Raw genomic sequence first — 16382 nt, 5'->3', positions numbered from 1 at the left:
AAGAGGTGAGACATATTTATCCCATTTTGTCTCTCCCCTGATCATTGTTGCGGTTTCTTATTTTTCTCTTTTCTTGATGTTGGACAGGTAGCCTAGCAGTTAGAGTGTTTTGCTGGTAACCAAAAGGTTGCTTGTTCGAATCCCCGAGACGACAAGGTGTAAAATATGCCTGTGATGTGACCCCACTCTGAAGGTGGAGTTAGGATATGCAATAAGTAGTGGTTTTCTCCAGACAATGTATTATTCCTGTCCAGGACTTTGGCTGAGCGGCGTAGCGGTCTAAGGCATCGCAGTGCTAGAGGCGTCACTACATACAACCGGCCTTGATCGGTAGTCCCATAGGGCGGCGCACATTTGGCCCAGTGTCGTCCGGGTTAGGGGAGAGTTTGGCCGGAGTGGGCCGTCATTATAAATAAGAATTTGTTCTTAACCGACTTGCCTAGTTACTTAACTAAAGGTTAAATAAACAAATAAAGCTCCTTCAATGCATGTCCTTTTCACAAGTCATTATTTATTTAGCTACAGCGTCATAAAGGTCAATAGTTTGGGAGTGGTGACATTTTACCAGTGTGAAACACAAAGTCCAACGCAGTGGTGAATGGGAAGATTTTATTTTCACATTTTATTTCCTTTCCCCATTGGTCCACACATCAGGAGTTGGCTGGATGGCTCCATGCCCAGTTTCCAGAGCATTACCCTGACAACAACCACAAGCCTGAGATGGCCATCGCACTTACTCAATTTGAAGGCCTCTGTGGCTTCAGACCCGTGGAAGAGATCATTGGCTTTCTCAAATGTGAGTGGCATACATGGCATGAAAATGAACATTCGTGGAATGCGGGTAGCTTTACGTATTGGCGGGTAAGAATGCCGATTTTACCAGCCACGTTGGAGGTCAATTTGCAATGATCTACAGTGCGGAGCGTCACATTCACAAATAGTCAAAAGTAAAGTATGAGTACATGTCGACTTGAGATTTATAGAAGAGAAATGCAGCAGTAGCTGTTTTGTTCTGTTTCTTAACCGCTAATCACACAAAGAAATAGGAATCCTATATCCCACCCCGATCAAACACACTGCCTGGTGGGGGAGCTGAATGAGTGAAGTGCTGATTGTTTCATTGGTCTTATTTACTCTAAAGACGACAAAGTGAGACTTTGTCAGCGTGTTTTTTGGGGGGCTATTTACATTGGTTTTGTTCACAAGCTCTGTTGTTTTTCCAACGTTAGTTTGAGTCTGCTGCTGCAACTGATAGCGAAGAGACGCCCTAGCAGTTAGATCCCAAATCTCACAGACACACCTGACACAACTGGAGTGGCCCCGTTGCCACGGTAACCTCCCACAGCTGAACATTTTGTCATCTCAACTGATATTTTGGTTTAAAGAGTCCGGTCACAAAAAATGAAATGAAATTGAGCAATATACCACATTACTTCTTACTAATAAATTTCTTGTTTTGGAAACATTACAAAGCATGGTCATTTGTTATTTTTGTGTTTAAAAAAAAATGTAATTATGACGTAAAAAATATTTTGGCTGATAAGAAATCTAGCATATCTTTCAGATTGTCCATTATCATTGTTTTATATTCCATGTTTTAAAATGTATTCGACCTCTCAGTTCAGTGATTTCCTTCACTTCAAGATAAATAAAGTAGAGATACTCATGTATCCTTTAAAGGTCATTAACGTGTGTTAATATTGTCTGTCTGTGTGTCCATCCCAGCTATCCCAGAGTTTCACGCCCTTGTCGGCAAGGAGGCGGCGGAGGAACGGCAGAGCAGTATCGGGGAGGCGCTCCGCATCTCGCTGGCCCTCAAGAAGTGCTTCATCCGCATGATGAACTGTGAGACATGCTGGTGAAAAGAGTCACTGAGGATGGTGAGAGCATTATACAACAAGTATTTTATTTTTGTGACACCTTTACACTTCCTCATATATTGCATTACTGTTCCAAATGTTATATCAAGTCTGCCCAAATGTTCCTAATTGGTTTTAGTTACATTTTCAAGTACATAACTGTGCACTTTCAAACAATAGCATGGTATTATTTCAATGTAATAGCTACTGTAAATTGGACAGTGCAGTTAGATTAACAAGAATTTAAACTTTCTGCCCATATAAGACATCTCTAAGTCCGGGGGATTTTTCTTGTTCCTTATGTAACGGATGTGAAACGGCTAGCTTAGTTAGCGGTGCGCGCTAAATAGCGGTTCAATCGGTGACGTCACTTGCTCTGAGAACTTGAAGTAGTAGTTCCCCTTGCTCTGCAAGGGCCGTGGCTTTTGTGGAGCGATGGGTAACGATGCTTCTAGGGTCACTGTTGTTGATGTGTGCAGAGGGTCCCTGGTTCGCGCCCGGGTATGGGCGAGGGGACGGTCTAAAGTTGTACTGTTACATTGGTGCCGTGACCCGGATTCGAACCGGGGTTGCTGCGGAAAAGGAGGAAGGTCAAAAGGGGGGTGAGTGTAACGGATGTGAAACGGCTAGCTTAGTTAGCGGTACGCGCTAAATAGCGTTTCAATCGGTGACGTCACTTGCTCTGAGACCTTGAAGTAGTAGTTCCCCTTGCTCTGCAAGGGCCGTGGCTTTTGTGGAGCGATGGGTAATGATGCTTCTAGGGTGACTGTTGTTGATGTGTGCAGAGGGTCCCTGGTTCGCGCCCGGGTATGAGCGAGGGAACGATCTAAAGTTGTACTGTTACACTTACAATGTCATGCTAATCAAATTAGCGCACGTTAGCTCAAAAGTCCCACAGGGGGGACACCAATCCCGTAGAGGTAAATAAAAAGGTAGGGGCGTGGATCAGAAAATCAGTCAGTATCTGGTGTGATCACCATTTGCTTCATACAGCGCAATCCTTTGCATAGAGTTGATCAGGCTGTTGATTGTGGTCTGTGGAATGTTCTCCCACTCCCCTTCAATGGCTGTGCGAAGTTGCTCGATATTGGTGGGAACGCGCACACGCTGTAGTACACATTGATCCAGAGCATCCTAAACATGCTCAATGGGTGATATGTCTTGTGAGTATGTAGGCCATGAATTGTGTATAGTTTATTATAGTTGTCCATAGCATATGCCTGTACATGCCATAACCCAACCATGTTTAAAACTTTGACATCAGCAAACCGCTCGCCCACACAATGCCATACATGCTGTCTGCCATATGCCTGATACAGTTGAAATCGGGATTAATCCGTGAAGAGCACACTTATTGGTTACGACGTTGAACTGCAGTCAGGTCAATACCCTGGTGAGGACAACCAGCATGCAGATGATCTTCCCTGAGACATTTCTGACAGTTTGTGTGGAAATTATTTGGTTGTGCAAACCCACAGTTTAATCAGCTGTCCAGGTGGCTGATCTCAGACGATCCTGCAGGTGAAGAAGCCGGATGTGAAGGTCCTGGGCTGGGTGGTTACACGTGGTCTGCAGTTGTGAGGCCGGTTGGGCGTACTACCAAATTCTCTAAAACAATGTTGGGGGCGGCTTATGATAGAGAAATTAACATTCAATTATCTGGCAACAGCTCTGGTGGACATTTCTGCAGTCAGCATGCCAATTGCACGCTCCCTCAAAATATGAGACATCTGTGACATTGTGTTGCATGACAAAACTGCACATTTTAGAGTGGCCTTTTATTGTCCCCAGCACAAAGTGCACCTGTGTAATGATCACGCTGTTTAATCAGCTTCTTGACATGTCACACCTGTCAGGTGGACGGATTATCTTGGAAAAAGGAGAAATGTTCACTAACAGGGATGTAAATAAAATTGTGCACCAAATTGAGAGAAATAAGCATTTTGTGAGTATGGTAAATTCCTGGATCTTTTATTTTAGCTCAAGAAACATGCGACCAACACTTTACATGTTGCGTTTCTATTTTTGTTCAGTATAGATCAGCTATACATACTGAGTGAGACATAGCATCCGAGCGAGCGAAACAACCATCTCTAGTGAGATAAATTCAGCCTCTTCCCGAATTGAAGGAAGAATCTGAATCACAGAGAGACGAAATATAAAATAATAGATTTGATTTTTTTGGTAAATGTTTTGGCGAAGCCTGGATTCCCTTAGCATCAATGAATACATGCCACTGAAGAAACTGACTGTTAAAACTGCCAAATCCCACCGGATAGATGATGAATTGAAAAAACGGTATGGCTGAGAGGGATGAGGCAAAGGGAATGGCAAATAAGCCTGGCAACACAGCAGATTGGCAAACATACAGTAAATTGAGAAATTCACGTAACTAAACAAAAATAAACAAATACTATACTATGTAACAAAGATAAATCATATAAAGAATACTAGTAAAATGCTTGAGTACCTTAAATGAATTTCTAGGCAGAAAGGCTAGCTAAGCGCCATTTTGTATTGAGGCCGATGGCTCATTCATGATAAAAAATGTAATAAAACAAAAGCCTTTGATTTTGCCAAACACAAATAACTTTTTTGTTGACAAGATTAGAACATTTAGGAATGACATGCAAACAACAAATGCTGAGCTTTTAAATTCACGCATAACGAACCAAATAATGAAAGCCAATCACTGTAGCTTTGAAGTCTGCAAAGTTAGTGTGGAAGAGGTGAAAAAAAGTACTGCTCTCTCTAAATAAGGCAAGCCACCTTGTACCGACAACCTGGATGGTATATTACTGTGGTTGGTAGCGGAATACATTGCAACTCCTATTTGTCACATCTTCAATCAAAGCCTTGAAGACGGAGTGTGGCCTCAGGCCTGGAGGGAAACAACACTCATTCCGTAAAGCACCCTTCAATGGTTCCAACATTGGTCATAGCAAACGTAGGTGTTATGGATTAACATCCTCTGATTTATCAAGGATTGAGAGTTACCTATCTAATAGAACACAGAGGGTTTTCTTTAAAGGAACACTCTCTGATGCAAATTCGGTTGAGTTTGGTGTACCACAGGGCAACTGGCTAGGTCCATTATTGTTTTTGGTTTTTACTAATAAACTTCCAATGACCTTGAATAAAGCCTGTGTGTCTATGCACGCTGATTACTCAACAGTATACACGTCGGCTACAACAGTAAAATAAATAACTGACACCCTTAACAGAGCTACAGTCAGTTGTATTTTTTATTTAACAAGGCAAGTCAGTTAAGAACAAATTCTTATTTTCAATGACGGCCTAGGAACAGTGGGTTTAACTGCCTGTTCAGGGGCAGAACGACAGATTTGTACCTTGTCAGCTCGGGGGTTTACTAGTCCAACGCTCTAACCACTAGGCTACCCTGCCGCAATAGACTGGTGCTAAATACCTAAAAAACTAAAAGCATTAAAAATAATAATAATGTGGCTATTGAGCAAGTTGAGGAGATTAAACCGCTGGGTGTAACCCTAGATGGCATGCTGTCATGGTCAAAACATAGACTCAGTGGTTGTATCCCCCTTTCCCTTTCTTAAATTGGGAAGAGGTCTGTCCATGATAAGACGTTGCCTTGATTTCTTGACTTCTCAGTCAACCAGACACGTCCTACAGGCCCTAGTTTTGTCAGGTGCGGCAAAGAAAGACATAGGCAAATTGCAGTTGGTCCAGAACAGAGCAGCACATATGGCACTTAGATGTACACAGAGGGTGAATGTCAGTGACGTGCATGTCAGTCTCTCCTGGTTCAATGTTAAGGAGAGATTGACTGCGTCACTATTGGTCTTTGTGCAAAGTGTTGATGTGACCGAACTGTCTGTTCAAGCAGTTGGCACACAGTTCAGACACTCATCTGTACAACACAAGACATGCAACCTGAGGTTTCTTTACAGTACCCAGGTCCAGAACAGCGGCTGGGAAACGCACAGTATTAAATATAGCCATGACTACATGACTCTGTCACCCAGGTAACTCAAGCTAGCAATAAAACCAGATAAAAACCGGATAAAATACGGCATTACAGGGACTGTGAAGAGACACACAGACATTTTTATGTATTTTGCATTGGATTATGTATGTGATACAAGGTTCGGATACGACTGTGATATGTGGTTGTCTCGCATGGCTATCTTAAGATGAATGCACTAGCTACAAGTCTCTCTGGATGGGAGCATCTGCTAAACGATTCAATTGTAATGTAAATGTAGTGCTTTGTATATATTGATGTATTTTATTTGTGTTTCCTGTTTGGACCCCAGGAAGAGTAGCCACTGTCTCAGCAGCAGCTTATTGAGGATCCTAATAAATAGTAGATCAAATGTAAATGTTTTCTCCTGTATGAGTGAGCTGGTGACTCTTAAAATTATGCTGGACGCTGAAATTCTTCCCACACTGGGAGCAGTGATATGGCTTCTCTCCTGTGTGAGTACATTAGTGTCTCTTTAAGACACAAGAGGGCGTGTAACTCTTCCCACACTGGGAGCAGTGATATGGCTTCTCTCCTGTGTGAGTACATTAGTGTCTCTTTAAGACACAAGAGGGCGTGTAACTCTTCCCACACTGGGAGCAGTGATATGGCTTCTCTCCTGTGTGAGTACATTAGTGTCTCTTTAAGACACAAGAGGGCGTGTAACTCTTCCCACACTTGGAGCAGTGACATGGCTTCTCTCCTGTGTGAGTATGTTAGTGTCTCTTTAAGGCACAAGAGGGCATGTAATTATTCCCACACTGGGAGCAGTGATATGGCTTCTCTCCTGTGTGAGTATGTTAGTGTCTCTTTAAATACGTGAAATAACAAGGGTGGTGCACTTCCCCCCACTGCCACAGTGACCGCAGTGGGATTAGGTTCCAGAAGTTCACAAGTTCTAATCTTGCCAATCCCCTTTTCTCCAAAAAAGATACATTTCTAGCCTACTACACACCTTTTGAATGTACTTTTATTCCTCAACAAATGTAACAAGCCCATAACTGTATTGGTAAAGTAGAATTTGGAAAGGAGAGCATCTCAGAGTAGTGGTGTTGATCTAGGATCAGGTCCCATCTCCATGTAATATTATTCATAGGGATTTAAGAAGGCAAACCTGATCATAAAATCAGCACTCCCTATTCTAAGACGTTTGATAGATATCTCTGTGTAAATGCTATGGCTAACAATTACCCTGGGAGGGTAGCAGGTAACTGTTCTAACCAATCTCTGGTTGAATTCCCCTAACAGGTTGAAGTGTTACAAAGACAAAATAAGTTTTATTTTCTGAAAACATATTGAATTTAAAAACAATTACACAAACACATTACAATCCATCACAAAGTCAGAACCTTAAATTATTTAACTGAGCGTCTGTAATTTATAATCTCCACAACAATGTGAAAATGCCCATTTAGTTTCATTTACAACCATTATCCATTATAAGAGTTGCATCACCCTGGCCTGTGGTGCCCCCTTTGGGTCCCTCTGTGACCTTCACTTCCTGTTTGAAATTCTTCCACAGGGGCCACTGACCTGTTGCCCTACAGGACCCCTTGGCCTTGGCTGCTTGGGTGCTGGCTCTGCCATGGTGTCCAGGGTGAAGCTCTGCCTGAGGACCTGCTCTGGCGTGGGCCTGAGGGCACCATAGAGCCTCTGCAGTGCCCGCACATCCTCCAAGGCATCATGCGCCTCGTAGGAGATGCCAACCACTATCCGAACAAGGTTTTCCTGACGAAAACTCTGGAGTCCACGTCCCTTCAGAATCTCTCGCGCCAACGGGAGCGTGTCCAAGCAACCAGAAACTGCGAACTGAAACTCCGCTTTAAGGTCAAACTCATCAAGCCCTCTAGCTAGCACAGGGCAGTCGAAGCGACGGATATTGTGACCAACGACAATTGGGCGGTCAAGCATACGCAAGAAGGCTATGAAGGAGACTAGGACTTCTTTGAGGGAGTTGGTCAGGACAGGACAGCGATGGTGGTAGAGCCTGTGCCTCCAGACTCTGAAGCCTGTGACCTTGGCGGCTCCACGCTGCATCCGACATCGAGGGACAGTGTAGAGGTTCAGGGAGTGACCCCCACTTACTGCAGCCAGCTGAACGATTTCACAGCTCTGACCTGTTGGAATGACAAGCATTACAAACACTCAATCAGTTTTCAAGACCACGATAGCCCGTATAGAAATGAGACGTTCACATAACATTAGGTTAGAGATTTTCAGTCCAGGTCCTGGAGACCCACAGGGGTTGAAGGGTTTTCTTCCACTACAGATCTACACACCTGATTCAAGGTGAATTCAAATCAGTGATATTCTTTGATTATATCCGTGTTAGTTCTGGGCTGCCTGAGACAAAAGCCTGTTGCAGACCTGCCAACATTGTCCAACTTTTTAGAGTACCTGATGCGCGGCAAATTGGAGATTCAACTCGCAGGCATAGCACGTGCCGAAATAGGTGTTCTCCCCCCCACCCGCGCACACACGCTGTTTGTGAGTCTGATTGCAATTATAGAATTGTACCAAATCAAGTCTATACAAGGTTTGAATACCTTGACAGCATTCTATTCACACAAGGTAAAACGTCACTAACATGATGTAATTGGAAAGAACACACAAAGGGCCTTTGTGTTTTTTTTCATTTTATTAAAACAAATAATAACAAGTTATTTGTTTAGGTACAAAATGTCTAAGCCACGATATTTATTTTAAAACTCTGATATGATAAGAACAAATGTTTGAGCAGAGCATCAGTATCAAATCAGCATGCTATCCATAATAAAAAGGAAAAGGCTACGACAGGAAACAGTGGGTGAGATCAAATATTCCATTTCCTGGACAGATTTGCCTGGTAGCTAGCAGATTTAGCCTTACGCAGCAGAGCATCAGGGTAGACTTCTCTATGACAAACAGTTCCTCTGGCAATCATTGAAACCTTCTTCACAGTCTGCATTGCTGTGGAATATGACCAATATCCCCAGCATCACAGCCGAAAGGTGGGAGTAGACCAGGCTGGCCCGCCCTTCTCATTGTGCCAATTTCTCTCCAGCACTGATCCGTGCTCAAAGGTTGTTGGAGTCTAAACTCATCTTCCACCAGATCAACAGAGGCTCCCTCAGGAATAACGCAGGGAAAACGTGCCATGAAAAGGTTGAGGGATGAGAACGTGGCAGTCTGCCTCTTGGCAATGTCAGCAACCGCTGGAGGAGCAAATCTCCAAATGGACATTTCAGCAACATGTAGTCTACTGCAGAAGAAAATACATTTCTGACATCTGCCTAGAAGGCTTCCTATGTAGGTCCTGGCCAATGGACAGCTCATCAGGAAGCTGGTTTTGTCTCTCCAGGTAGTGTGTAGGCTTGACACCACTACTCGTTTCTGCCATCATAAGGGTAGTGCCAGTGTCTGGCTTGTAGAATGACAACATTAGTTTCTGCAGTTGCATCTCTAAAATTGACAGTAAAATTTGAACACACGGCTCCTCTCGTTGCAGAATCAGATTTTCGACATAAAATAATTGATATGGCTCTGTAAAAAAGTATGCATAGATTTTTGATACCGGATCTGTGAGATTTTAGGACTTGTAAGATCTTTTGGTCCTTTTTCATTCTTCTCTGCCTTTTGGTTTGCCACTTTGACCCCAATATCCCTTTGCTTGAACAGATACTGAGAGTCAGGTCGAAGGTTTTGTCAGTAGGTCCACATTTGATGGAGGATGGCATGACTTTGCTTCCAGGGGAGCCCGGTGGGGGCTCGGGGGAGCCAGGTGGGGGCTCGGGGGAGCCAGGTGGGGGCTCGGGGGAGCCAGGTGGGGGCCAGGTGGGGGCTCGGGGGAGCCAGGTGGCCGGTGGGGGCTCGGGGGAGCCAGGTGGAGTAGAGTCAGCTGGGGGCTTCGTAGAGTCAGCTGGGGGCTTCGTAGAGTCAGCTGGGGGCTTGAGCCGTGGCATTGGCAATGTGGTGGTGGAGGAGGAGGAGGAAAAACTCTTGGGCTGCCTAGCAGAGGGCTCAAGTGAGGACGAGGATGTGGCTGTTGTGGTGAAGCTCGGGGTCACAGTGGTCTTTTTCCAATACCTCATCAGCAAAGAACACAGAGGATCCCATTGCTGCAGAAGGCAGTTGATACACTGGCCAAGGGACAACCATCTTGTAGATACCAGCTTCAAAATCTTCCTGACATCAGTGTCAAACAGAGAAGCCTTCCTCTTGCTACTCTTGTCAAGATAGTAAAAGATGGTTAAGAGAAAGTCTTCAGTATTAACACTGAGCTGCCTCGACGCCCTCTCTGCAGCTATGTGTATCAAATGGCAGGCACAACCAACCAAGTACACATTCTCATTTCAGGTCTTCACAAATTCTGCCACCCCTTTTCCCAGACCTTGTACGACAGCAGCATTATCCACAAAAAAAACCTCACAATTGCACCACGGAATGCTCCTCTTCTTCATTTCAGTGTCAATTACAGCTCTTCCTGTAGACTCTCTCTCGATTCACATAACACTACTTCCTTGCCCATACTTGCACTGAAGAGCCGTAATACAATCGGTTACATTTTGACATGCTCCATGTCGGTACTGCCTTTGGTAGCCAGGCTGAAAGGACACCTCTTCATTGCCTCTGAATCCTTGCTCATTATCAAGGGCCAGTGTTTTGATGTTTGCAGTCTTCGTCCTGGCACAGCCATTCTGCTTTGTGATGTCACTGTTGGGAAACATCTTCTGAAAACATGGCCCTGCATGGTCTGCCACACAACAGCAGGTTGTGTAACAATATATGCCATAAAGAGTTTCAGCCCAGATTTGTATTTTATTTAACTAGGCAGAACGACAGATTTTTACCTTGTCAGCTTGAGGATTCGATGGGGCGGGTAGCCTAGTGGTTAGAGCGTTGGGGCAGTAACCGAAAGGTTGCTAGATCGAATCCCTTTGCTGACAAGGTAAAAATCTGTTGTTCTGCCCCTGAACAAGGCAGTTAACCCACTGTTCATAGGCCATCATTGTAAATAAGAATTTGTTCTTAACTGGCTTGCCTAGTTAAATAAAGGTTAAATAAAAAATGAAATAAATAAAATCACTGGCTTGGTGGGAAAAGGTTGCTATAGCTGGGGTTGATGTTGTAGCTGCCAGTAGCTTCTGATGCCTTTTCCCATCCACATGATGTTGATGCTGTAGCTGCCAGTAGCTTCTGATGCCTTTTCCCATCCACATGACGTTGATGCTGTAGCTTCTGATGCCTTTTCCCATCCACATGATGTTGATGCTGTAGCTGCCAGTAGCTTCTGATGCCTTTTCCCATCCACATGATGTTGATGCTGTAGCTTCTGATGCCTTTTCCCATCCACATGATGTTGATGCTGTAGCTGCCAGTAGCTTCTGATGCCTTTTCCCATCCACATGATGTTGATGCTGTAGCTTCTGATGCCTTTTCCCATCCACATGATGTTGATGCTGTAGCTGCCAGTAGCTTCTGATGCCTTTTCCCATCCACATGATGTTGATGCTGTAGCTGCCAGTAGCTTCTGATGCCTTTTCCCATCCACATGATGTTGATGCTGTAGCTGCCAGTTGCTTCTGATGCCTTTTCCCATCCACATGATGTTGATGCTGTAGCTGCCAGTAGCTTCTGATGCCTTTTCCCATCCACATGATCTTGATGCTGTAGCTGCCAGTTGCTTCTGATGCCTTTTCCCATCCACATGATGTTGATGCTGTAGCTGCCAGTAGCTTCTGATGCCTTTTCCCATCCACATGACGTTGATGCTGTAGCTTCTGATGCCTTTTCCCATCCACATGATGTTGATGCTGTAGCTGCCAGTAGCTTCTGATGCCTTTTCCCATCCACATGATGTTGATGCTGTAGCTTCTGATGCCTTTTCCCATCCACATGATGTTGATGCTGTAGCTGCCAGTAGCTTCTGATGCCTTTTCCCATCCACATGATGTTGATGCTGTAGCTGCCAGTAGCTTCTGATGCCTTTTCCCATCCACATGATGTTGATGCTGTAGCTGCCAGTAGCTTCTGATGCCTTTTCCCATCCACATGATGTTGACGCTGTAGCTGCCAGTAGCTTCTGATGCCTTTTCCCATCCACATGATGTCTACAATCTAAAAATGAAATAGGGACATTGTACAATAAATTGAGTGGGAAAATAACATGGCCATATTCATTTTATATGATCCATTTATTCAAATCACTAAGTAATATGGGCAATAGTAATATTATCCAATATTTCTTAGGATCAAATCATTTAGCATCCTTATTTGTAAGCACTTACTTGAGATTCCTTGATGACTGATGTCATCATACTTGCACAAAATATAAAATGCATGATATGCTAGCTTGCGTCAAGCATGACCACTTCAGGTATCGAGGAAGGAACTTCTGAGGCGTGTGTATTCTGCTTTTTGGGGGGTTCGGAGTTATTGCTCTGCCGGTTTCCTCACTCTCGTCGTCTGACATAGCTTTACTGACTGGCTGCAATAACAACGAGGGGCAGACACTGGGTAGTTACGTCGAATAATTATGTATTAATATACATGTCCATTGACAAAACTAAGCACATGTCTGTGTGTTGCAGCTCGAGAATCGGGATGTTAGATTTACTCCGTGTATTTATTAATATTTTTTTATTTTTTTTTAAATATATAGAAAATACTCGGGTCTCGTACCTGCGTACATGGACAGAGAACTGCGTAGTTGGTACGCAAAATGCGTGCATGTTGGCAGGTCTGTTGTTGGTCCCCAGAACCAAGACAGACTGATCACACTACTATGGGAAATTATTATCACCTGCCCTACATGATTATATTGAATGATTATGAAAAAACGCAAACGTTGTCTTTGATTGAAAGTGTATAAACATCGCGCCAACGTTGGTTCTTCATACACTGTTGCAAGAGCAAAAGTAGGGACCCCAACCAAACTGCTACAATGTATCAACAACACGACAGGCTGCAGTAATGTAGCAAGAATATCGAGTGACTGACCAAGTCCTGTTGTCTCCAAGTCAAAGAAAACCAAACTTCGGGCAGGGCTGGTGGCCACAACGAGGCGATTGTTCTCATTTTCCATTAGTTCTCATCACGTCTATAAATCAAAAGAGAAAAATGTTGTGAAAATGCAGAGCTCAAGCTGACGATTTACTATAAGTGCGCCGTGAATTAAGTTATGAGAGCAAACAATTCGCTAGAGACAAGACAATGAAACCACAAATATCACTAGACCAAATCAATTCTCTAATTTGCTTGGATTCTTACTTTTCTATTTGGGGCTATTCAGCTAGTGTCGGAAATCCCAAACCTTGGGCAACAGCACAAACACTAGAACAATGAGGGAGGAAACTCTATAAAGACGACAATATCAAAGATGTGTATGACAAACCATTGTTCTTACTGTGACGACGTCTTCTTCCGCTTCTTCTTCTTGTGCGTTTCATGGCGAACTACATCCCCCAAAAAGGTGTATTGCCGCCACCAACTGGAAGGGGTTGAAAAAACAAGGTAAAAATAAAATACTATTCGTCACATGTTTTGTAGACAAAAGGTGTGGACTAACAGTGAAATGCTTCCTTACGGCCCTTCCCAACGATGCAGGGAGAAAGAAATGAGAGAAATAACAGAAAAGTAAAACAAGTAATAATGAACGTATTAATAGATACAAATACAAGAGGTATGAGTACCGAGTCGATACAAGTGGTACTAGGTAATTGAGGTAAATATGTACATATAACTAGGGAAAAAACGACTGATAGTAAACAGTAGCAGCAGTGTATGTGATGAGTCAATGCAGATAATCTGGGTTGCCATTTGGTGAACTATTTAACTAACTATTTAGCAGTCTTATGGCTTGGGGGTAGAATCTGTTCAGGGTCATGTTGGTTCCAGACTTGGTGCACCTTTACCACTTGCCGTGCTGTAGCAAAGAGAACAGTCTATGGCTTGGGTGGCTGGAGACGGACAATTTATAGGGCCTTTCTCTGACACCGCCTGGTATAGAGGTCCTGGATTGCAGAGAGCCCTAGTCGGACATGCCAAAAAACGTTGCTTCATGGTTCCAGCCATATCTATGAATAGTCACTTCACCCCCACGTACATGTACAAATGACCTAAACTAGCCTGTACCCCCGTACACTGACTCGGTATCGGTGCCCCCTGTATATAGCTTCGTTATTCTTATTGTGTTACTTTTAATTATTACTTTTTATTTTAGTCTATTTGGTAATTATTTTCTTAACTATTCTTGAACTGCACTGTTAAGGGTTTGTAAGTAAACATTTCACGGTAAAGTCTACACTTGTATTCGGCACATGTGACAAATAAAGTTTGATTTGATTTGACATGGACATCTAGGCTTTTCCCTTCTGCAGACACCTTTCAATTCAAGGGGCTTTATTGGCGAAACATGTGTTTACATTGGCGAAGCAAGTGAAATAGATAAACAAAAGTGAAATAAACAATAAAAAGTTAACAGTACATATTACACTCACAGAAGTTCCAAAATAATAAAGACTTTTCAAATGTCATCTTATGTATATATACAGTGTTGTAATGATGTGCAAATAGTTAAAGTAAAAAAGGGAAAATAAATAAACATAAATATGAATTATTTGTGGATCTGTGTAATCTAAGGGAAATATGTGTCTCTAATATGGTCATACATTTGGCAGGAGTTTAGGAAGTGCAGCTCAGTTTCCACCTCATTTTGTGGGCAGTGAGCACATAGCCTGTCTTCTCTTGAGAGCCAGGTCTGCCTACGGCGACTTTTATCAATAGCAAGGCTATGCTCACTGAGTCTGTACATAGTCAAAGCTTTCCTTAAGTTTGGGTCAGTCACAGTGGCCAGGTATTCTGCCACGGTGTACTCTCTGTTTTAGGGCCAAATAACATTCTAGTTTGCTCTGTTTTTTTGCAAATTCTTTCCAATGTGTCAAGTAAATTATCTTTTTGTTTTCTCAGGATTTGGTTGGGTCTAATTGTGTTTCTGCCCTGGGTGTCTGTGTGGTGTGTTTGTGAACAGAGCCCCAGGACCAGCTTGCTTAGGGGACTCTTCTCTGGGATGATGGAAGGTTTCTACTTTCTCAAGTGACCACTCTAACAATGGAAATACATGCCCTCAAAGATGGAAGGCATGCGGGAGGAAGCGATAATCAGGTGGGACCATTCTAGCCAATGAGAGGGAAGATATGTGTGTGAACAACAGACCATAGAGATAGAGGACTCCCGTTTGTATCTGTGCCATTATATTGAAGCGAGAATCAGGTGGGACCATTCTAGCCAATGAGAGGGAAGATATGTGTGTGAACAACAGACCATAGAGATAGAGGACTCCCGTTTGTATCTGTGCCATTATATTGAAGCGAGAATCAGGTGGGACCATTCTAGCCAATGAGAGAGAAGATATGTGTGTGAACAACAGACCATAGAGATAGAGGACTCCCGTTTGTATCTGTGCCATTATATTGTCTGTGACAGCATGGGAAGCGCCATTGAGGCTATCTCCATTTTAAAGTTGTACATTTTCTTCTTCATTGGCTTATTGCTCCCAACTCATAGGAATCTCCACCAGTTGACTACTTTAACATGGTGTAGGCCCTCAATGGCAATGTCCATGCTAAAACAGGTTATATCCAGGCACAACTCCGGTATATATATTTTCAATAATTTTTATTTAACCTTTATTTAACAATATAAGTTGGTGTTTTTATCAAAATTGCCGAAATGCCACTTACACCCACTTATATCAGTGCATTCATAACAACCTAACCATTACGAAATTACTTTTTTAAATAAAAAAATATATAAAAAAATGATTCCCCCAAACCAGTTACACATACGAACAACAATTTACAGACAGACTTACAAATAATGACTCGATCTCATCTGCCACACCTCCATCCACAGTGCCTGGCCACACCCCCATCCACAGTGCCTGGCCACACCCCCATCCACAGTGCCTGGCCACGCCCCCATCCACAGTGCCTGGCCACACCTCCATCCCCAGTGCCTGGCCACACCTCCATCCACAGTGCCTGGCCACACCCCCATCCACAGTGCCTGGCCACACCCCCATCCACAGTGCCTGGCCACACCTCCATCCACAGTGCCTGGCCACACCCCCATCCACAGTGCCTGGCCACACCCCCATCCACAGTGCCTGGCCACACCTCCATCCACAGTGCCTGGCCACACCTCCATCCACAGTGCCTGGCCACACCTCCATCCACAGTGCCTGGCCACACCCCCATCCACAGTGCCTGGCCACACCCCCATCCACAGTGCCTGGCCACACCCCCATCCACAGTGTCTGGCCACACCTCCATCCCCAGTGCCTGGCCACACCCCCATCCCCAGTGCCTGGCCACACCCCCATCCACAGTGCCTGGCCACACCCCCATCCACAGTGCCTGGCCACACCCCCATCCCCAGTGTCTGGCCACACCTCCATCCACAGTGCCTGGCCACACCCCCATCCACAGTGCCTGGCCACACCCCCATCCACAGTGCCTGGCCACACCTACATCCACAGTGCCTGG

At 44.1% G+C, this 16382-nt stretch overlaps 1 protein-coding gene across 3 annotated transcripts; it reads right to left on the bottom strand.

Moving 5' to 3' along the window:
- Positions 1 to 7116: 7116 nt before the first annotated feature.
- Positions 7117 to 15720, bottom strand: plex9.2 (PML-like exon 9.2). 3 transcript variants are annotated; one of them, XM_065002970.1, is made up of 3 exons: positions 13232 to 15720; positions 12838 to 12937; positions 7117 to 7976 (listed from the first exon to the last, which is right to left on the bottom strand). In XM_065002970.1, the coding sequence occupies exons 2-3, from the start codon at positions 12920 to 12922 to the stop codon at positions 7354 to 7356; spliced, it is 708 nt and encodes a 235-aa protein (XP_064859042.1). In that variant the 5' UTR covers positions 12923 to 12937; positions 13232 to 15720; the 3' UTR covers positions 7117 to 7353. The 3 variants fall into 3 exon arrangements, with proteins under 3 accessions (XP_064859042.1, XP_064859040.1, XP_064859041.1); XM_065002968.1 differs by lacking the exon at positions 7117 to 7976 and adding an exon at positions 8479 to 11955; XM_065002969.1 differs by lacking the exons at positions 7117 to 7976; positions 13232 to 15720 and adding exons at positions 8479 to 11955; positions 12126 to 12325 and having other exon boundaries at positions 12838 to 12926.
- Positions 15721 to 16382: the final 662 nt, after the last annotated feature.

This window comes from Oncorhynchus nerka, linkage group LG17 (genome assembly GCF_034236695.1).
Source record: "Oncorhynchus nerka isolate Pitt River linkage group LG17, Oner_Uvic_2.0, whole genome shotgun sequence".
Classification (NCBI taxonomy): Eukaryota; Metazoa; Chordata; class Actinopteri; order Salmoniformes; family Salmonidae; genus Oncorhynchus; species Oncorhynchus nerka.
Note: the sequence above shows the minus strand (reverse complement) of the source record. Positions and strands in the feature narration are given on the sequence as shown.

What these genes read in the sequence shown, in the direction of transcription:
- plex9.2 (XM_065002968.1), bottom strand. Translation starts at nt 12,922, where the DNA reads ATGGAAAATGAGAACAATCGCCTCGTTGTGGCCACCAGCCCTGCCCGA. An exon ending in CTTGGAGACAACAGGACTTG is followed by an intron (nt 11,956 to 12,837) that starts GTCAGTCACTCG and finishes TTTCATTTTTAG; the next exon opens with ATTGTAGACATCATGTGGAT.